This window comes from Hypanus sabinus, chromosome 7, assembly GCF_030144855.1.
Source record: "Hypanus sabinus isolate sHypSab1 chromosome 7, sHypSab1.hap1, whole genome shotgun sequence".
Classification (NCBI taxonomy): Eukaryota; Metazoa; Chordata; class Chondrichthyes; order Myliobatiformes; family Dasyatidae; genus Hypanus; species Hypanus sabinus.
In genome coordinates this window covers 162465179-162488277 of record NC_082712.1, presented here as the reverse complement: position 1 = coordinate 162488277, position 23099 = coordinate 162465179, and the positions used below count along the sequence as shown (strand labels likewise).

General features: G+C 40.9%; 1 protein-coding gene across 1 annotated transcript in view; it reads left to right on the top strand.

Annotated features, from left to right (window-relative positions):
* The window catches only part of LOC132397564 (protein kinase C-binding protein NELL1-like), a 943441-nt gene that overhangs the window by 660610 nt on the left and 259732 nt on the right, over positions 1–23099 (top strand). Inside the window, exon 15 of the mRNA XM_059976383.1 lies at positions 15496–15591. Within this exon, the coding sequence (XP_059832366.1) occupies positions 15496–15591 (96 nt within the window). The remainder of the gene's footprint in view (positions 1–15495; positions 15592–23099) is intronic.

Genomic DNA, 23099 nt, shown 5'->3' with positions numbered 1-23099 from the left:
TGAACAAGTTAAGCTAATATTTGAAAGGAATGTTTCATTACCCAATCTCTGAACTGGACACCCCTATTAGGACCTCAATAATTTTAAGTGAGACCTCATTATGCAAAATTTATCAAGTTTTATTATGCTTAAACTAATGAAAGGGCTCAGTAAGGGGGCACAGCAAAGATACTTCCACTTGTGGTGAGGCCGCTTTATAAATACTGTATAACATGAATAAATTCAGTAAGAAATTCGGTCAAACTCAATTATGACATGAAGTTATGACTATGACGAGCCTGCAAAGGTGAAAGGATTGGAAGGATATTCTGTTTGCTTATGTGAAAAAGAGTGGAGGTTTAACCAGGCAGAGATCACTGAGATCTGCCAAGCCCGAGGGTGCGAGTTCGCGTGGTATCTGCAATGATTTTTCATTTAATAATTGTGATCACAAAGTACTTGTATATGCACATACCACTATTATTAATTTGTTTACTAATTTGTCAGTGTTGCTTTAGGGAACAGATAGGAGGCAACATTGGTCACTTTGTTGACTGTGATATGAGACAGATGGTAGTTATTGGCGATGAAGTCCGTTACTAAGCAAGAAAGCTACTAGCTCTGCCAGTAAAGTATTAAGCAAGAAGTGAATATTACCACTGGCTACCAAGATTGAGCAAACCCTGAGACTGACACCAAAATGGTAAAGGATGTCAACTTTCCTTCAGTGAAGGACATTGGTGAGCCGTTAATGAAAGCAGCTATTAATTACCTACCTAGGATTCAAACTCCTGCCCCTGGATCAGGCTTGGGATCAGTATTCCAGGCATTTGGATATTAGTTCTTAATCCTAACCACTGCAACACTGTACCCAGTATTCGTCAAGTTTATCGTAGGGGAGGGATGTGGCAAAATTTAGGTTAAAAACTGATCTCTGACTATCCCAAAGTACACCAATAGATTTACTGTATTAGAAAGCAATGAAATAGAAGAGCACTAATTTTTAAATTACAGAAAAGAGAAGAGTCAGAAAAATTCTAATGAGGAATCAGCAATGGTCAAGGGAATATTTGTTGACATTTTTAATGCCTTTATAAATGCAAAGGCTTGATTAACAAAAAGGCAGCATATTGCAGAGAATGGAAATGCGGTTAAAAGATATGGGAAACATACTGCAAGACCGCCTGCTTCTGAGGAAAGAGAATTTTTAAGAAGAAGATTGGTTTAGTGATTGGCTTTATATGCCATACGTGCATCAGAACATTGAAGCTTACACTGAAGTATATCATTTGCTTTGCAACACAGACCAAATGCATGCTGGGGGCAGCCTGCAGGTTTTGCCATGTTTCTGGACTCAATATAGCACGGCCAAGATTTACTAACCCTAATGCCAAGCCTAACCAGAGCACCCAGAGAAAACCCACATGGTCATGGGGAAAATGTATGAAGTCAATAAGTGGAATCATCCTTGCATTGAATGGGAATTGAACCCCGATTGCTGATCATTGTTGCTGGAATAGCCTTTTGCTAACAGTTGTACCACTGTGCCTCTCAGGTCAATGACCATTCATTTACTGTAAGGGTGACTCTACTTATTTCTCTGCACAGGCTGCCTGACCCACTGAGCATTTCTAAAACCTGTCAACTCTTGTATCAGTTCTCCTGTTCAAACTAATTTACTATTGATCTGCAGTATTCTTTCACAAAATAGTTACTTTGGAAGGCTGGGGTAGTGTGGCTTGAAGGGCTAGGAATACTGACTCTGTGCTGTATTGCTAGAATAAAACAAAGTTCTGGAAATCTGAAATGAAAATTGAAAATGTTGGAAAACCTCGGCAGGGCAGGTGACACCAGTGGAATGAGAAACAGCATTAGTATTACAGTCCCGAAGAAGGGTCTCGGCCCGAAATGTTGACTGTTTACTCTTTTCTGTCGATGCTGCCTGGCCTGTCGAGTTCCTCCAGCATTTTGTGTGTGTTGCTTTGGATTTCCAGCATCTGCAGACTTTCTCATGGTTGTCAATGCTTTATCTGCTTCTTTCTCTGCCGATGCTGCCAGAGTTGCTGAGGATTTTAGGCATTTTAATCAGCCATTCTGCTTCTCTGATAATTTCAAGATTTCACTCCTCTCCCAGTATATCAAGTCACTTACCCAATTTGCTCTAAATAGCAGCCCAGTATGTTGCTTTGTAACAAAACTCACCATATTAACCTCAAGGGAGCTTTACCAGTGTAATTTTATTGACAGCATATGGTGACTATGTTATTACCAGCTAGAACAAAAATGGAGTGAGGAATTCCACTGTCTAGAAACCATGATCCTTGAGGGAATGCACTTAAGGTGAGAGGGAGGCTTTTACTTACACAGAAAGTGTTATGTGCTTGGAATGGGCTGCTGGAGTAGCGACGAAAGCAGAAATGCTAGTGGTGTTTTAATATCGATTATAATAACAATATCTCTTTTTATCATTTCCTTGGGTGTGACTTGTAAACAAAATTCAAATTAAGTTCAACGTGGTAACATACTGGTTAGTGTGACACTATTAAAGCTGAGGTCACTCTGAGGCTTGGAGTTCAATTCCATAAGGACTCTCCATCATTTTGTCTGTGTTGCTTGGCTTTCCAGCACCTGCACATTTTCTCTTGTTTGTCACAGAAGGGCAAGACAGGCTCAGAATTGGAATCGGAATCAGGTTTAATATCACTGACATAACATGAGATTTGCTGTTTTGTAGCAGCAGTACAGTGAAATACATTTTCAAAAATTGTTACAAGAGAAATATATTAAAAATAAATAAGTGCAATAAGAGAGCAAAGCAGTGAGGGAGTGTTCACGGATTCGCGTGAATCCGTGTTCAGAACTCCGAGGGCAGAGGAGAAGAACTTGTTCCTAAAATGGTGACTGTATGTCTTCAGAATCCCATACACCCTCCCTGATGGTAGTAATGAGAAGAGAGCATATTCTGGATGGTGAGGATCCTTCAACATTAATGCTGCCTTCTTGAGCCTCCACCTCTTGAAGATGATCTTGATGGTGGTGAGGCTCATGCCCATGATTGAGCAGACTGAACTTACAACTCTCTGCAGCTTTTTTCAATCGTGTGTCACTATCCCAGATACCAATCATGTCCTTATCTTCTGAAAGAAACTTGAAACTCATGCGTAACATTTGTCATCTTGATGTGTGTCTGACACAATGCACTATGTATTATCAAAGTACTGTATGTATGCAGTATACAACTCTGAGATGCAACTTCACACAAACAGCTACGAAACAAAGAATAGTGTTCAAAGAAAAGATATCAAACCCACAAAGGCGATTAAAACATGCAAATTGTGCAAACTGCATAAAAAAAGTGCAATAAACACCAACCTAAAAGGTCATCAAAAGAGTCTAGACATAAAGAGCTCAGCTCAGTTCAGTTCAGTTTAGTGCTGTCTCATTCATTATCTGCAGACCGCCCCAAACAAAAGTGCCCAAACTAGCAACAAAAAAAAAATGGAGCGGCCAGCAACCGGAAACACACTATACTATGAGCTACAGAGTCCAAATTACAAACCACATTGTTGAAACCCATCCAAGACCCAAAGCTCCAACACCATCCTCCAGAAGCATCGACCAACAGAGAGAGAGAGCCCTTGGTTGTGTTGTTTGCTGGTGCTATCTTCCTTTGCAAAGATGGTAGATCGAACCTGTTACAAATTTAGATAATGAATGTCAAATATCTGTGCCTCTCTTAGCATATTCGCAGAAGTGGGAATAAAAGGAGCCTTTTCTGACTGGCTGCCAGTGATGCGTGATATTCCACAAGGGTCTGTGTTGGGATCAATTCTGTGGTGAGGACGGCAAGTGCAATGTTAGCGTTCATTTCAAAATGACTAGAACATAAAAGCGAGGATATAATCTTGAGACTTTATAAAGCACTGGTGAGGCCTCACTCGGAGTATTGTGATCATGTTCGGGACCCTTATCTTAGAAAGGATGTGCTGAAACTGGAGACGGTTCATAGGACGTTCCCAAAAATGATTCCAGGATTGAATGGCTTGTCATATGAAGAGAGTCTGATGGTTCTGGTCCTGTATTCACTAGAATTCAGAAGAATGAGCAGTGACCTATTGAATGGTGAAAGACCTTGAGTGAGGGAATGTGGAAGGGATGTTTCCTATGGAGGGATAGTCTAAGACCAGACGACATAACCTCAGAATAGAGGGGTGTCCTTTTAGAATAGACACGAGGAGCAATTTCTTCAACCAGCGTATGGTGAATCTGTGGAATTCCTTGCCACAGGCAGTTGTGGCGGGTAAGTTTTTATATATATATATTTAAGGCAGAGATTGATAGATTCTTGATTGGTCAGGGCATGAAGGGATACAAGAGAAAGCAAGGGATTGGGCTGAGAGGAAAAATGGATCAGCCATGATGAAATGGTGGGGCAGACTCAATTGGCCAAATGGCCTAATTCTGCCCCTATATCTTATGGTCATATGTCTCTTAACACCATTCAAGATAGCACTGGTGAACCATGGCAACTTGATGTAGGCTGCTTATAAAACTTCTAAATATACCTCTTCGGACCCTCTGTCCCTGTGTTCTGCAGCCTGTAATTTCTCTTGAAGGAATGTACTTTTGAACAGTTTTAATAGCTAGTGATTTCATGATCTTCCTAAGGACTTGGCGGACTTAACTCACACGCATGCTGCTACAGCACCTTTAAACAGATGAAAATACATTGCCATGGCTGAAGATAGGGATGAGGGGAAGACTCCAAGTCAGGCTGAAATGCAGAGGAATGAATCTCCTTCTACACAGCAGTTTGTTAGCAAATTAAGAACAGGACTGAGGAACTAAGGGCATGCTTGCTGTGTTAGAGGGAAATAAGGAATCGTTGTGTTCTGTGTTTCATGGAGACATTGCTCACTCTGGACACGCTGGAAGCGTCGATCAGTGCTGAAGGCTTCTCAACGCACAAGGTGAACTGAACTGCTGATTCAGAGAAGGTAAAAGGTGGGGGTCTGTGTTTCATGATAAATTCTTTGTGGTGCTCACACGCAGTGGCCTGGAACACCTAATTATTTAGCGCTGACCATTCTATGTACCAAGAGAATTCCCCTCCATGTTCCTGACATCAATTTGCATGCCAACAAAAGCTGATTTTGATCAGGCGCTTGAGGTATTAATTGCTGCCATCAGCAAAAAAGAAACAACTGATCTCAATGCCTTTCAAATCATACTTCATGCAGGCTTGCTTGAAGAAATCTCTGTCTAATTATCACCAGCATATAACCTGCAGCACTGGGGGGGGGGGGGGGTCCCAACACATTTGACCACTACTACACAATGATGAGCAATGCTTACTATTCCATGCCGAGACCACATTTCGAGCAATCTGATCACTTGATTGTCCTTCACCTACCTGTGTATGGGCAAAGGCTGAAAAGCAAGGTTCCAGTGATAAGGACAACAAGGAGGTGTTTTACTTATCCATTTTTCTGGTAAGTTTACTGGGATCTAACTTTCTACTTTGAGGGGTTCTGAGTAGCCATTGGAATGCCAACCTTGCATAGTGCTCTCTGCTCAATGTGTATAACAATAACTTGCTATACAATGAGTGATAGTGGGACATGCAGAAGCAGTGGTCGGTTGCCATTGCTCCCCTTACGTTCCTGAAATGGTTAATTTCAGCTCCACTCAGTCCCCATGGTTTCATGTGACCTGTGAACAATAAGGCTCCATGAGCTCTGGCAAGTCTCTGAACAACCTGTTCAAGTGGCTTTCTGGTTCATTAAGTCCAGATGCTGAGCATAGGCCACTGGAAATATCCTGGGGCAATTTCCATGGGCTAGCTAGCCAGCTAGCTGGCTTTGCTAGGCTCCATAATAATTTGGGGCAAGGGATTTGAAGAGCAGGGGCTTTTAAAAACACAGATTTCTTTTGCAACTGATTTCTAGTGACTGGATTTGAGGATTATCTGACAGTGTTGATCCTGAAGTCTTTGGGGGAAAAAATCTTAATCACTGTCTGTCAGCTGCTCCAGTAGTTGTATCTTTCAAACAGATGTGATGACACAGTTCTTCTGCCACTCCACTGGTACAGTATGTATATATGTGTATGTATTCTTTTCTCCACTTAAGCAGTCTCATCATTGACACTTCCTGCTTCATTTTATGTACCAACAAATGTGATATTGACTAATTTATTGGCCAGTTTTCAAGTTTAGGAGAGAAATTATTTAAGTGGAAGTTGTGGTGAAATGCAATCACTTAATTGCTGTTTGGTTATGAGCATCTGAAAAGAAGTCAATAATCTTATTGTGGACACTATTGACAAAATTGGCACTGGATACTTACATAGGTATAGTTCATTGTGCAGAGATTAGTGTACAGCCTTCACGTATAAGCCTGCTCATTGGGTGAGATCTCCTCTGACTTATTGGCAAGTTAAATTTCAATAAGATTTTAGAATAAGTATATTTCATAATATTATTTTAAATTTTCATTTTATAAAACAACAGATTAGGACAGGGCAGGAAAGGAGCTCCCTTATAACATTTAAAATACACCTGCTGCGAACTTCATTTTGATTAGTGTGAAAAGATTCTAATGGGGGAGTAGAATATTTTCAGTAATTCACCACAACCTCTTTGATATATCTCCCAATTAAAGAAAGCAAAGAGTGATTAGTTTTGCTTGTCGCATGTCCATCAAAACGTTCGGAGAAATTTGTCATTTGCATCAAAGCAAATCGGCAAGGATTGCTTTCATCTGCCGAAGGGTCCGGCCTGAAATGTCGTCTGTACTCCTCTTCCATAGATGCTGCCTGGCCTGCTGAGTTCCTCCAGCATTGTGTGTGTGCGGCAAGGATTATGCTGGGAGCAGCCCACAGGTATTGCCATGCTTCTGGCACCAACATAGAACGCCCACAACTCACTAAACCTAACTGTACGTCTTTGGAAAGCGAGAGGAAACAGGAGCGCCTGGAGGTGCTCACAGAGAGAGTGCACAAACCTCTTCCAGGCAGTGGTGGGGATTGAACCCAATCAGTGACTGCTGGCGCTGCAATGCCATTGCATTAACTGCTATGCTATCGTGCCACCCACAAAGAAGGAGTATGGCAGCAGGTGTTTGAAAATGTCACCATTTATGAGTTTGCCTTCAAGTCATACACTATCCTCACTCGAAAAAGCAGCAGACCACTGGCCCTTTGCCGTCATTGGATCAATACACTACAAGCAGTAGAGTGCGAATACCTTCTCCACAATGTCACTGAGGGAAGAAAAAATGTTGTCTCTACCTGATCAAGTAGATATTTGGTTCTAGAGCATCAAAAAAGTGTTTGGCACATTAAAGCCAATTTATACTTGTACGTCGCATCTACGCTGTAGGTACGGTGTACCCTACGCCGTACCTACACCATACCCTACTCCATTGGGTGACATGCACTTCTCCAGAAAATTTACCCACGTGTTGCCGCGATGCAGTCCACAATAACTGTGATTGTTCTGCTTGGTAGCATCGCATTTCCTCATACGCATCTCCGGTTGCTTCTTCTCAGCCATGTCCGTACACTGATGCGAAGTAGATAAACCAAATCATCAAATCTACCCGACGACATGCGAAAATGTTTGAAATACATTTCCTCGTCCATGTCCCTCACGAAGAAACTTAACACAGTGGCATAGAAACCCCACTGCCAACTAGCCTTTTGGCGCACACTGACGCATATTTGCTACAGCGTAGAGCGACGCAGAAGTGAAAATCAGGGCTACGTATGCACAAGTATAAATCAGTCTTTAGTGTTAAATAACTTAGTAATGCTCTTATTTTCAGGCGAAAGAAATGCTGGCCTCACCATTGATATCCAAATACCTTGAATGAATAAAAATAGACTTTATAGATTCAAAGTAGGAGTCACCACCACCTTCTGAAAAGTATTATGGGATGGGTTCTGAATGCTGACCTTGCCAATATTATATACATCCTATAAATGACAAAAAAAAATTCCTTTAGGTTAAGCAGTAAAGGTGTGTTGAACACACTTCAAAACAAAGGGTTGAAACTTGACGGAGCATGGCACCTTACAGTGAGAACTTGTGGATTGGCCTTTTTCCTTCACTGTCCACCTGCAAGATATCCGGGGATGTGCTCCAATGATCAGTGGGACCTGTGAGCAATGATAGCAATAGCCTTCTTCCTGAAGCAACCAGGACTTAAGGAACAGAGGAATGACATGAAGGGGGAAGGAGTGAGTCACCATCTAATTTGGGGCATAGATAGAGAGTAAAGATATAATGCGATGAAAGGAAGAATAAACAGTGAAGTGTCAGGGATGTCATTTTGAAACTGGAGTCACTAATAGGTCACATCAAGTAAGAATAGGAGCTTTCAATCTCTTGAAGTTTCAGGTGAACCAGACCTACTTTTACAATGTCCGATTCTTTTATGTTCCTAGTTTAGATTTTTTCTTTTAAATTTCATTCTCAGCTTAATTTCCCGTTGGTTTGGTGAGATCTGATACCCCTCAGCAGTCTAATTATCTAGCAACCTAAACATTATGCTATCATACCACTTTGATTTGGGAGAACATAGTTCATTTGTATGTCAATAGAAATTTTATTACCACAGTGCAGGAGTAAAGTAGCCTAATGGATTAAGTTATTGTATTTGTATCCAGAGTTGTGAATTTGATTACCGCCATATCATCTAGTTCACCCTTCAGGTTAAAAAAATCTGTCTGCCTTCCTTAATCTGGCCCATGACTCTCAAGCCACTAATGTAGTTAACTCTTAACTTCTCTTTGTAAACCATGGAATTCAGGGTCCAGTTAGAAAACTGGACCCTGGATCCCGTAACAAATAAATGTGTGAGCAACACAGTAACTTAGAGGCTAGCATAATGCTGTTGTTGTCCTTCATTGTTCAGTGTTGACCATGGACGTTGCACCCTGGTTGCCAATGTGATACACAAGCCAGGGCAATACGATATACAGAGCAAGCTTTTACCCATGTAGCAGGCTCCCCCTCCACACAGTTGATGAATCCAGAGGAAAGGCGGAGATCGATACAGTTTGACATCATCGATGTGGCAGCAGCTGCCAATCATTGTTGAACATAATGTTAAAAAACAATTTATTATTATTATTATTATTATTATTATTAATTATTTTCCCTCTTTTGTAGTTTGTTCTCCTTTGCACATTGGTTGTTTGTCCACCCATTTGAGTATGGTCTTTCACTGATTCTATTATGCTCCTTGGATTTACTGAGAATGCCCACAAGAAAATGAATCTCAAGTATGTATTTTGATAATAAAATTTCTTTAAGCTCATTGTGGCACTGGCTTAGGGACTCCAGTTCCAGATTTTTCCTTAGGATTTACTCCGAAAGCCTTCCTTAGGAGGTGGTCTAGCTGCAAGGCCGAGGAGCTTTGGGATCAGAGCTTTCATAGTCCTAGATGAGCTGCCAACCACAGCTGATGAGCCCCAACTGTCCAAACCAACTGCTTCTAAGGAGCTGGTAACCCACGTTTGCTCCTTCTCCTGTCAGTAGCAATGGTTCCATCTGGCTTAGTAGCTAAGCCAGGAGCTGGACTTGGTTGTCAGAGGCTATTTGAGACTTTGTCAGAGGCTTTGGGAGCATTTAAAAGGTAGTGGGAGATTATCCCCACCACCAACCCTGGCTATAGAAACCTTTAAGGAACCCTAATGCTGTAACAGCACCAGCAACTTGAGTTCAATTCCCACTGCAGCCTGTAAAGGAGTTTGTGCGTTCTCCCCTTGACTGTCCAGGTTTCCTCTGTGTGCTCCAGTTTCATCCCGTATTCCAAAGACATACAGGTTAGTAGGTTAATTGGTCACTTGGATGCAATTGGGTGGTGCAGGGTCATTGAGATGGAAGGGCTGTATCTGTAAAAAAATATAAATAAATATTGGATCGTGGAAGCATTGCAATACAAATGCTGAGAACACCACTTTCTGTACGTGTAATGCAATGAAGGTTAGGTATTTTCTGCATGTGTTGTATTTTCTGTACAAAACTAATAAATATTTGATCCTGATGGAGAGCTGGTTGGTGAAGGGGTCAAGGATCTATTCTTTGTCTCCAGAATCATTAGTGTTGATGTGTAGGTAGGTACTTACACATGCATTCAGTGCAGCAGAATGATTATTAATTAATTATTAATGATTATTAATGGACTGATGAAAATCCCCTGTTTTTCTATCAGTGCATAATCATCTTTCCTGTAGTTTTCACAGTACTAATTTTATGCCTTGTTATCTTGTCAGAAATGGGAACACAGAGCAGTACTTACTTCTTCACAAAGACAAATGAATGATAGGAGGGAGAGAGATTGGGCAGTTAAATGCCTGGTGCATGTTATGTCCTGAAGTAGAATACCCAGTGTAAAGTTGCATCCTTTGGGAAAAGGGTAAGAATATTGGGGAATCCTTTTGGGCTATTGTGTGTTGGTTAGTCACAGGAGATTTAGGATTACCAGGGAAACATCATAGGGACTATTGTAGTATAAGTGCATAAGGAGGTTGGTGTCAGGATCTCACAGGTTTATGAGCAAGTTGAGGACTCAGGTCCATAGGGGTGGGAGAGGTGGGAGGGCTGGAGCCTACAAATAAAAGGCAACCAATGAGTTACGGCTATCCCAATCTTGTTCCATGTTATTAAAACTAGGATTCATGGGGGAATCAATGTAAAAAAACTTGGTGATATGACAGTAATGCGGTGCTTAGCAGATCTCTTTCCAGTGCCAGAATCACAAATTGGAATACAATTCTCACTGCGGTCTGTAAGAGTTTGTATGTTCTCCCCGTTACTGCGTGGGTTTCCTCCCGGTGCTCCAGCTTCTTGGGTTTGCTATGTTGCTGCTGAAGCGTGAAGACACTTGTGTGCTTCCCAGCACAATCCTTGCTGATTTGACACATGTCGCTGTATGTTTTCATGTACATGTGATAAATAAAGCAAATACTAAAATTCCTCTACAATGCTCTCAAAGGTCTTGTTGGACTGAGGCTGGCTTCACCATTTGCTTGACTGATGAGGAAATCTTTCCAGGTGATTGAGGGTAACTCACATCAGAGGTGTCCAGTCAGCCGGATATGTCCATACATGGCCTCCTCTACTGCCATGATGAGGCCAAACTCAGGCTGGAGGAGCAACACCTCATATACCGTCTGGGTAGTCTCCAGCCCCTTGGTATGAACATCGAATTCTCCAACTTCTGGTAATTCCCTCCCTCTCCCTTCCCCCATCCCACTTTCACTCTGTCTCCTCTTCTAGGTGCCTATCACCTCTCTCATGATTCTGCCTTCTTCTACTACCCATAGTGCTTTCCCCTTAAATTGCTTCTTCACCTCTCCTGCCTATCCCCACCCTGCTTCCCCTCCCCCACCCCTTGATCTTTCCTCTGATTGGTTTTCCACCCTCCACCGCCTTCTTTATGGGGCCCCTGCCCCCTCCTTTTTCAGTCCTGGCGAAGGGTCTCGGCCCGAAACGTTGATTGCGCATTTCAATGGATGCTGCCTGACCTGCTGAGTTCATCCAGTTTGTTTTTATGTCCAGTCAGACTTACTAGCACAGACTCTGGTGGAACATTATCTTTAATAGCCTAATGCGGAAAATAGTGTTTTGCAATTGAATTTATATGTTTATTAACATGAAGCATAGAAATTCACAATGTGGAACAAATCAAGCTTTTCATTAAGAAGTCCTAAACTTTCAATGAAGGTGTCAATTAAATTAGCATCCAGTAAGTATCTACTCACAATATTTAATTGCTGATGTCGTCTCTTTGATGGTTCAACTTTAAACTTCAGTGATCAATAGATGTAGTAATGTGATAATGCAATCACCCAAGGCATACAGTGTTAGATAGCTGTTCAAGGGAGAACAGCTATTGCTGAGTGTTTAGCCTGAGAGATAATCACTTAATTTATCTTGTCCCAATATCAATCCTTCGACAAACAGTCAATGAGAAAGGTAATTGATTCCTTCGGTCGTGGCTCACCCCTTTAGTTTCTGAAGAGAGCATTTCTGAAGTGAAATTTCAGAAATAAATTGTGTAGCAATTTAGAAGAATGGGAGATGATTGCATTGAAATGGGTGCCCAACCTGAAAATTACTCATCTATTCCTACATGCAAGATATTTTGCAAATGCTGGAAAGTTTGAGCAACACAAACAAAATGTTGGAAGAACTGAGCTGTTCTGATAGCATCTATGGAGGAGTCAATGTTTCTGGCGAAGATCCTTCATTAGGACTGATGAAGAGTCTTAGCCTGAAACGGCGGCTGTTTATTTCCCTTTGTAGTTGTTGCCTGACTCGCCAGAATTTTATGTGTGCTTCTCAGCATTTCTAGCATCCGCAGAATCTTTTGTGTTTATGTATGTTGCCTTTCTTTCTGCTATTTAGAGCCTTGGGTGGTTGCATAGCAAATGAAAAGCAACCACAACACAACCCAAATTTATTCTCCAGTGGCTAAGGAAATTGCTGTTTTTTTCTAGCATTTGTATCATCCCTTTGTGAAAATAATAGCTTCCAGCATGTCAAATCTCAAAGAAAGCAAAATTAACTGATGATCTACACCTACTTAATGTGCCAATAAAATTTTCTGGATTTTAATTTCTCAGCTCTTAGGTATACCGTGATGGAATCAAATCAGAATCAATTTCTATTGCGAGGATTCTAAGGATATTACTTATGTTCTGCAGTAGTGTCCTTTGAAGACTAGTTGCTTAGATTTAGTTTTACTTCATATAATTCTGGATTGGTGGTATAACAATTTGTTTTTTTTCTTGCAACTTTACTAGCAAATATTTTTTTTATAAGATCTATAATACATTGAAGCATTTGCTTCCTTTGCAGTATGTTTTGACTTTTGCATATTTGATCTTATTTTTGAGGAAGGAAAAGGAATTCTTCTCTTCTGCCCATTGTTTGCCCGGCATTTCTTTTCTTTCAAGTAATCAGCAGAAACCTTGTACTTCAATGTGTGAGTGTGGTACATCATCACAGTGTTTTTCCACATTGATGATCAAAGTTCAAAGGAAACATTATCAAATTATGTATATATCACCATACACCACACAGAGATTCATTTTCTTACAGGCATTCACAGTAGAACAAAGAAATATGATAGAATCAATGAAAAACTACAAAGACTGACAAGCAACCAATGTGCAACATAAGACGAATAGTGAAATAGAAAAAAAAAGTAAATAAATAGCCAATAATAAATGATAAAATTTTAATGAAGATGGAAGTCTCACTCTAAGTAAGAACTGGAATTCGATTGTAAACAAGGTGGGACAGTGGAAACCTGATTAGATGAGAACTAACCAATCAGAAGGGACAGACAATAGAGGTATAATTACCACTGGACTAGACATGCCCAGGTATCATCCCTGATGAAGATGGCAGAGTTTGTCATCAAAACATCAGTTAAAATCAATATCTGTACCCAGTTAGAAGCCTGAGAAGAGTTTATTTGTAAGCAATTAGTGTTTAAAGGACACAACTGCAGAATGCAATTTTCAAAACAACTTTATTATTTTGAATCAAGGATTGAGTTATATAATCCAGATAGGGAGATTTGAATTTCTATCAGTACATTAAATATCTGGATCCTTTATTGTCTGTGTAAATATGATTTAAAAAACAAATGCCTCTGATATTTGGTCTGACAGGGAGATAATTGAGATGTGCCAACTCCATTCTGTCTTCCAATCTCCATCAAGATTGTTGACTATATCTACTTCTCAAGTCATAGGATCCTACAGGAAAAAATCTGACCTTTCAACCACCATGCCGATGTTGTCCAGCGAATAATCATCTACTATCATCACCATTCTGTGCCATGCTCTATGACATGGGACGTCATGGTCTTCATAACCATGATTGTTCTTGGCAAATTTTTCAACAGAAGTGGTTTGCTATTGCTGCCTTCTGGACAGTGTCTTTACAAGATGAATGAACCCAGACATTACACTTTAGATATTGTCTGCCTGCGCTATCTATGCTAAATCCATTTACCAGCACTTGGGTAGTGGTCTTCGATGGCTTGACAATTCAAGTGCTTATCTGTTGTGAAAGTACTTAAACTCCATTAACTTCTCAAGCAGTGGTTTTCAGATTGAAATGTTCCTCTAGGTAAAAGATAATGCCCTCATATATCCCCTAACAATCATCTGAAACCTATGCTGTCTTTTCATGCACAGTGCCTAGCTGGTTAAGATAATAACTCAAAGGAAAGTGTAGGATGATGCCATATAGCTCATTGTACTTTCTGTGCAAGGTATGACCTTTCTCCCCAGTATGATACTTCCTGCTTGGCCAACTGCAAGAATTCTTTCCGGTGATTCACTGTTCATTCTTTCGCTCTGTTAGTGGGACTATTCCTTGACATCACAGGCCCTTTGCAGAAGGCACCAAATTCAGAAAGGTATGAGAAAAATACAAATCTGCAATCTGTAGCTTTCAGGAATTTTTGGGCAGCCTACATTGAGATCAATGAAGAACGTGTTTCCTTGTCACCAACTGCTTAATGTAGGCCAGTGATAACTCGTGTGTAAGCAATAAAATGTTGATGTGTTAGAGTCAAAGTCAAATTGAGTTCATCATATTATGCACAAGTACATGTACATACAGGTGCAATGAAAAGCTTGCAGTAGTATCAGAGGCATATTTTATTACAATGTTCATAAGTAAAGCATAAATTAAACATAAACTGTGCAAAGTTATATACAGAACAAATAAAGAGTCCATTGTCGTGTAAAGGTGTCATTGTGTTGCAATACGGTAGCTGTGGTTAGGGTTGTTTATGTTGGTTCAAAAAATGAATGATTGAAGGGAAATAGTGGTCTTGAAGCTTGGAATTCAAGCTTCAGTACTTATAGGAAAAGAAGCGTGTGTTGGAGCTATGTATCCATTTATTGTCTGTATTATATTTGTGCTGTGCATTCTCACAGCGGGTTAAGGTACTAAATCACGTGAATTTGGGCTGTGGTTAGTGGATGGTGCTCGGCATTGGGCGGTGATAGAAATAAATTAATATAGTCACATGTTCACCTGCGTGGCGGCATATACGGGGGGTGAGTAGGAAGCGCATACTTTTTGTTAACTGCTCATCTCGGTTTGAATTTGATCCCATTACGCTTGTCCCATTCATTTTTCTTTTACATGAATTACGGAAGGATCAAATGATTTCAGTGTTGGTTTGTAATAAAAGATTTTTGACATGTTATAAGCTCATCATACTCCTTCACTTAGCCTCTCAGTGACTTTGACTTTGTTTTCAAGTAGTTGCTGCAGTATGATTTCTTTAACACAAAAAGAACACTCTGTTCTTGGTGATTATTTTAGACACAAACGTTAACTGTTTATTCCCCTCAATAGATGCTGTCTGATATGCTGAGTTCTTCCAGTGTTGTATGCGTTGATTGGAGATTATTTGCTTTGATCCCGTGTGGATCACACACATTCTGAAATTCTTACTGTTTTTCTCTTTCAAGCATTATGTAAAGAAGGATGCAGGAATGGTGGAAGCTGTGTTGCTCCAGAAGTGTGTGCCTGCCCTCCTGGGTTCACAGGAAGAAGCTGTGAGATGGGTAAGGTTAACATTCTTTCACTTGCTTAGCCCAATTGTCACCTTTTCTCAAGAACAAGATTTGTACGTAGAGCTTGAAATTTTCAATTTCTAGTTTAGTATTTTTATAAGTACTTGAAAGAAAATACATTCTAGTATTTATGTATTTATGCACATTTATTCCATATATGTACTTTGAGCTTGATTTTTATATAATTCCTTATTCCGTATAATTGTTGAATATTGTTTTTCTTTGCATGTAGTGTTGGAGCACGGCCAGGTGGTTAAGGCATTGATCTAGTGATCTAAGGGTCTCTAGTTTGAGCCTCAGCTAAGGCAGTGTGTTGTGTCCTTCAGCAAGGTACTTGACCACACATTGCTCTGCGACTTCACTGGTGCCAAGCTGTATCGGCCCTTGCCCTTCCTTTGGACAACATTTGTGGCGTGGAGAGGGGAGACTTGCAGCATGGGCAACTGCTGGTCTCCCATACAACCCTGCCCAGGCCTGCACCCTGGAAACTTTCCAAGGTGCAAATCCATGGTCTCTCGAGACTAATGCTGCCTATAAATGCCAACCCACCTCAACAATTTCCTATGCAAGTAAACGTATATGGCAAATAAAATGAATCAGTCAATCAAAAAAAAAACAGTCAGGGGATAAAACAGCTTTCTATAAGACCATAGGCCCATAAGGCATAGAAGTAGTGTAGTGTTCTCGCTCGGGTGTAAGAGAACTCTGAACTAAACACCGAGGTAAACCGTAGTCAATGAAAACAGGGTCGCAGTAAGATTAACCGTATACTGTTCACTCTTCCTCATTAACGTATGGTGAAAACTGTTGATAAAACAATACAAGATTTATACAGCATTTGTTTCCTTCTTGATATAACATGTACATCGTAAATACTTGCAAAAGTAAAACTACAACATTTAACTACATTAAAGTGCAGTATACAGTCAGAATCTACCTACGCCATTGACTGCTTTAAATACACTTCAACACAAACTATCCGCAACTCTTTAACTAACGAAAACATAAACCTTATCAACCGTCATTACTTTTAACAGAATCAGTGTTAAAATTTTAATTCAACACATCGACTATCTCATGAACTTACGGTGTTGCTTCACTATGTTTCTAATGCGTAGAAGACGACTTTTCTTGCGCTGGACTCGCACATGTGAGCCCCCACCTTCCCATTTCTCCAAACCGGTATTTTCCCACAAGACGTGCCGAAACTGGATGTGATGTCATCGCATGCCGCGATATATCACAGACAATGAATTTACTTTAAACAATCCTAACTTTAGCTAGAAAATGCTAACTAATGAATTACTAAGCGAAAATATTATAAACTAAACAAATGCCATAAAGGCAACACACTCCCCGCTTGACCTTCGTAAGGTCACAATGAACATAATACAAAACTTCAGTCTCTAAATCAGTCCTTAGGTAGAAGTAGAATGATTTCTGTAACTGGCCTTTGGTAAATTTTCACATCACTTTGGTTGGTAGTTTTCAACTCAACCTTCCTGACATGTCCATCCCTACTAGGGAATGCAGCAGTGATTCTGGCCATTGGCCAGCAGTTGCAGGCGATTTGCTTGTCCCTGAGCAGGACTAAATCTCCAACTTGAAGATTCCTGCAGGGTTCTGTCCACTTTTGTCTGCGTTGCAACAAAGGTAGATATTCCTGTCTCCAACGAGACCAGAACCGATTTGCCAGAGCCTGGACCTGTCTCCATTGCTTTGTGTACAAATCCTTATCAGAGAAGTCCCCTGGTGGAGGGGGAGCTCCTGCCTTCTGCGTAAGGAGCATTGTTGGTGAGAGTAAGAAAGGGGTTTTCTGGGTCAGAAGACACAGGTAGGAGTGGTCGTGCATTTATAATGGCTGTGACCTCTGCCATTAGTGTGCACAGTACCTCGTGGGTCAATCGGGTGCTTTGCTGCATCTCAGGTTTCCTTTTCAGGGTTTTTGGCAAGGACATGAACCGCTTGACTGCCTGCTCTTTGTTGTTTGGCAAGCACTGGCATGGTTCTCTGAAAGGTAGTGGGGCGACCCCATTATTTGCTTCATCTCTGAAGACCTTGGTGTCCTTTGTTTTTAAGAAAATGGTGTCTTGAGCTGATTGAGCAAGCTTATTATCATGCTTAGTTTGAGCGAAGACTGTCTGACCCAGCGTCTCATCAGTTACTTTACGTTTGTTAAAGCCTTGTCGTGCTTCCTTAATACACATGACACTTGTGCGGGGTTGAAAAATTGAATGGCGGCCACTCTCTAGCACATTGGTCTTGAGTGTGTTAACCATCGGTTTGTGTACATTGCCAGGGTACACCTCTCCTATCACCACCCAGCCCAGATCTAGGCGTTGCGCAAAGGGGGCGTCATGTGGTCCATTGACCTGCTGCCTAACCTTGTGCACCCGTAGAACATCTCTTCCTAATAGCAGGAGTATTTCTGCTTTTGGATCCAGTTCTGGGATGTGTTTGGCGATGTGGTGGAGATGTGGCTGGTGTAGCACTGCACTTGGCGTCGGGATCTCAGTGCGGTTCTTCAAAATTTCATTGCTCTCTAAGAATGGAGGGAGACAGATGACGACTTTACCATCCAGGGAGTCGAGCTGGAAGCTTTCTGCCTTCCTTCCATAAGTTTCCACGTTGCCTGAGCAAGTTCTAAGGTAGTATGGGAACTGCTTACTCTCAATGTTGAACAAGTCAAAGAACTCTGGACTGACTAGTGAGTGATTGCTCTGATCGTCCAGAATTACATAGGCTTTGATGGCCTTGTCTTTGGCTCCCTTAGTGAGGCAGATCTTTGAACAAGAACGGCTTGACTGAGCTTGACCGCAAACTTCTGTACAGCTCGAGCTGGCAACAGTTGTCCTGGAGTGAGCCTTTCCCTCCCCGCCGTCCTGTTGTGGGTGTGAAGGAGCTTCGTTGGTTTGTGGTAACAGGCCGGGATGTATGGCCCCATCGTGATTAGTGCTATTACATTCCGGACACTTCACGGCGATCGTACACTCTCTAGCAAAAGGAGAGGTCGAGGAACAGCATTTAAAACATATTCTTTTCTCCTTGAGAAGGGCCGTCCTCTCTTCAAGGGGTTTTTCCCTAAACATTGTGCATTTTTTGAGGGGGTGGGGTTTGTTATGCAATGGACAATTCTTGCCAGGGTCGTGGTTAGTTGTAAAGGCTTCAGTCTTAAGCACTGAGACGGGTTTATTAATGTTGAAATTATTCGAAGAGGATTTATCTGGCTTGGTGTAAATTGTACTGCTTCCTGGACCTATGAGGCTAGGGTCGTTTCGCTTCTTCACCTCCTTGCACACAAACCTAGTGAAATACTCAAAGGGAGGAAATCGACCATTGTGGTCCTCTTTGTACTCTGAGACAACAGACACCCACCTGTCCTGCAGCCCAAATGGGAGTTTGTCCACGATTTGTCTAATCCCGTATGAAGTACCTAGGTATACTAGACCAGTTGAGTAGCCATCTTCTTTGGCGCCTTGAATCTCCATGAGTAAATCTCCGAGCTCCCTTAACTTAATGTGGTCCTTGGCTGACGCCTTAGGAAAATTTTCCAGACGTCAGTATAGCGCCGCTTCAATAATTTCAGGGGCCACATAGCCCTCCCAAAGTCTCTCCCATGCTTTGCTTAAGGCTAGCTTGGGGTTGTTGATGTACACTTAGCGTATGCGTCTCACCTGTTCGCATGATTCTTTTCCCAGCCATTTCGCCATAAGATCCAACTCTTGGGTTGCTCTGAGCTGGACTCCGTCGATAGTGTTGGTGAATGTGGAGTACGATGCACGGTAATTTTCAGGTTTATTGTCAAACTGGTATAGTCCTGAAGTGACGAGATCTCGTCGTGCTAAATACTGTGCCAGGGGTTCAATTGCAAGTGGCATGCAGGCTGTGGGAATATGTCAGCGGGTATATGACTGAGGGTGTATATCTGTTATGGAATTCACTGTTCTGAATTCAGTCTTTGCCTCTCTTCTCCCCAAATCTGGTAAGTTTGGTGTCTAGAAGTACTTGTCTTGAGCCCTTTCATTCTTGAATTCATCGCGGAGTTGCAAGGGTAAATTGTCTTCCTCAGATGGATGTGATGCAATCGGGCCTCTCTGAGACTCCTCATGAAGTGGGGCGTTATCAAATAAGTATGGAGAGGAAGAACGAATCTTCCAGTCTATTTGGGATTGGACATAGTCGCTTGTGAGTTCCAATCTGATCTTTTCTGAAGTAGATTTTATGTCAACCAGATCATGCAATTCTTCAGCATCTTCTATGAACTCTGCTTCCACCCTGGCAGCAGCTTCTTCTCATTCCAGCATCAGCACTTCTAACCCTGCCGCTATCCTTGCCCTTTCCAATTGGTTTTCGGCTTCTCTGGCAGCCTTTTCCATTTCTCTGGCAGCCGCATCCTTCTGGTTTTCGGCTTCTCTGGCAGCCGCTTCCATCTTCAATTTTGCTTCTTGTTTGGCGTAGCGCACTCGCACCTTGGTGGATTCTGCTTTAGCTCTTGCATGGGCGGGCTTACTTGATGATGCCCTACTGCCTCTGTCGCTGGATGGCAACGACTTGATGCTGGATCGAGTTGTCATTGCAGCAATTGAAACTCCTGATAATGCCATCTTTTCACTGTAGTGTTCTCGTTCGGGTGTAAGAGAACGCCGAACTAAACACCGAGGTAAACCATAGTCAATGAAAACAGGGTCGCAGTAAGATTAACCATTTACTGTTCACTCTTCCTCATTAACGTATGGTGAAAACTGTTGATAAAACAATACAAGATTTGTACAGCATTTGTTTCCTTCTTGATATCACATGTACATCGTAAATACTTGCAAAAGTAAAACTACAACAACTACATTACATTAAAGTGCAGCATCTGCCTTCCTTCCATAAGTTTCTACGCTGCCTGAGCAAGTTCTAAGGTAGTATGGGAACTGATTACTCTCAACGTGGAACAAGTTAAAGAACTCTGGACTGACTAGTGAGCGATTGCTCTGATCGTCCAGAATTACGTAGGCTTTGATGAATCAGTCAATCAAAAAAAAACAGTCAGGGGATAAAACAGCTTTCCATAAGACCACAGGCCCATAAGGCATAGAAGTAGAATTAGGCTTTTTGGGCCATCAGTTCAGTTGTGCCATTTTGTCATGGCTGATTTATTGTCCCTCTAAAACCTATTCTCCTGTCTTCTTCCTGTAACAATTGATGCCCCGACTAGTCAAGAACCTATCAAACTCAGCTTTAAATATGCCACTGTCTTGGCCTCCACAGCCATCTGTGGTAATAAATTCTACAGTTTCACCACCCTTTGGCTGAAGAAATTCCTTCCCATCTCTTTTGTAAAAGGACATCTTCTATTTTAAGGCTGTATCCTCTAGTCCTAGACTTCCCCACTATAGGAAATACCCTCTCCACATCCATCCTACCTAAGCCTTTCATTCTCTATAACCTGCAATTATCTATGCTAACAAAAGGTGCCTATTGGAACCTACAATACCTTGTGTAAATTTACAACTTTCTGTCTTTTTCTACTAAGGTCTTGCTAGTGATATGCACATCCCACAGCAAGTGTCACTACCCAAGCTGCAAACTGTATTGAGCATTCTTAAACCAAATGAATAAAAATGTTAATTCTACAAAGTAGCTTCAATAGATTTTATTGGTGAAGAAAGAAACAGATTTTCTAAGGCCTAAGTAAGGGTTTTGCTTGTTGGGTAAATTTGAAAAATTCAAGCATCCTCATACTGATAAAATTTATTTTACAAAGTGTTGGTCAAAGTTCACCTGCTTTTGGTTCCCTTTGATACTGGTGTGTTTAATTTCTGTTGACCTATCTGAATGCGTTGTAGTCAGAGCAATCTCACTTTAATGTTGTATTTCAGCTGTTGCCATTTCTTGAAAGTCTATCAAACAAGGTATTAGACGAAAGTTTTCTTTTCCTGATCTCTTGAGAAATTCTTTATCCTTTTTGACGGTGACAACTTCCAGCACTTCCAATATATAGTTCAATCAATTCTTTCATTCATGTCTCCATTCATTTTTAATGGTTTTCTCTTTGAATTTATGCTTATTATGTTCTCTGCACTATACTGTATGTCCCACTGTACTCATAATTTTTAGCTATGCCCTCATGCACTTTTTCTACTGTATCATCATTAACAGACCTCTATTATTTTGAAAATTTCTTCCAACTGCTCTCTGCTTTAGCAGCCACCTCTTCAGCAACGTTAAGTACCTTTGGAATCCTAAGAAGTAATTGTGACTCTTGAGACTTGGTACCTCCCTGCTACAAACTTTGTAGGTTCACCACCCATTTATATAATGGAATGGGGAACCAAGATTTTGTTTCTGAGCGGTTTATCCTCAATCTTGTGAAGCAATAGTACCACCCTCTATAATACGAATTAAGCAAAAACCATGACCCAAATAAGTTTCAGAGGTGCTGTCACTCAACTATTGAAAACTCACTGTGTATGCTGGCACATGCAAGTAAGGCTTTTGCTGAATATCTGGTGATATAATGACATTGGAACAATGGCGGTTGAGAAACAATTCCTGGCCAGTAGAATCAGAATCGAGTTTAATTTCACCGGCATATGTTGTGAAACTTGTTAACTTGGCAGCAGAATACAATGCAATACATGATAAACATAGAAAAATAAATAAGTAAATGGATTACAGTAAGTATATATGTATATATTAAACCGTTAAATTAAAAATAATACTGTAAAAACAGAAATAATAACAAAAAAAGTTTGTTCATGGTAATGTTAATACAAAAAAAAGGTAGTGTTCATGGGTTCAATGTCCGTTTAGAAATTGGATGGCAGAGAGGAAGAAGCTGTTCCTGAATCGCTGAGTGTGTGCCTTTAGGCTTCTGTACCTCCTTCCTGATGGTAACAATGAGAACAGGGCATGTCCTGGGAATTGGGGTCCTTAATACTGGACACCACTTTTCTGAGGAACCACTCCTTGAAGGTATCTTGGATATAACATCTGTCCTTGTACAATAAGGCACATGAAATTCAGATCACTGAATATTGATGGAATGAATGTTGAATTGAGTTTGGAAGCTGCTGGAACATCATATTGACTGCTACACATATCTCTAGGTTGAAGCAATTTTCCATAATATAATGCTGTACTTTTAAAAAGAGGCACTGAATTTGAAAGTTAAGTGGTCAGGAATTCAAAAACAGAAATACTTCAATAATTGACAACAAAGGTCACAATCTAGCAATGCATTTTGATATACCAGGCAACTCTTTTTATCTTTTGATGCCTTTTCATATATTAAAAATATTCACATAGAAATTTTGAGGAGACTTGCTTTTGTTGTTGTCTATTGTTGAATTCACAACTAAATGCCAAAATCTGGATGGAGTTAAAAAATGAAGGTGGTAAAAATGAATGATAGTATGTTGCCTGTATCTCTAGTTTCGACCAGTGTTCTATAATAATGAAGAAATAATATAGTGATTTACCATCTGCTCTCAATAATTTCTACGATTAAT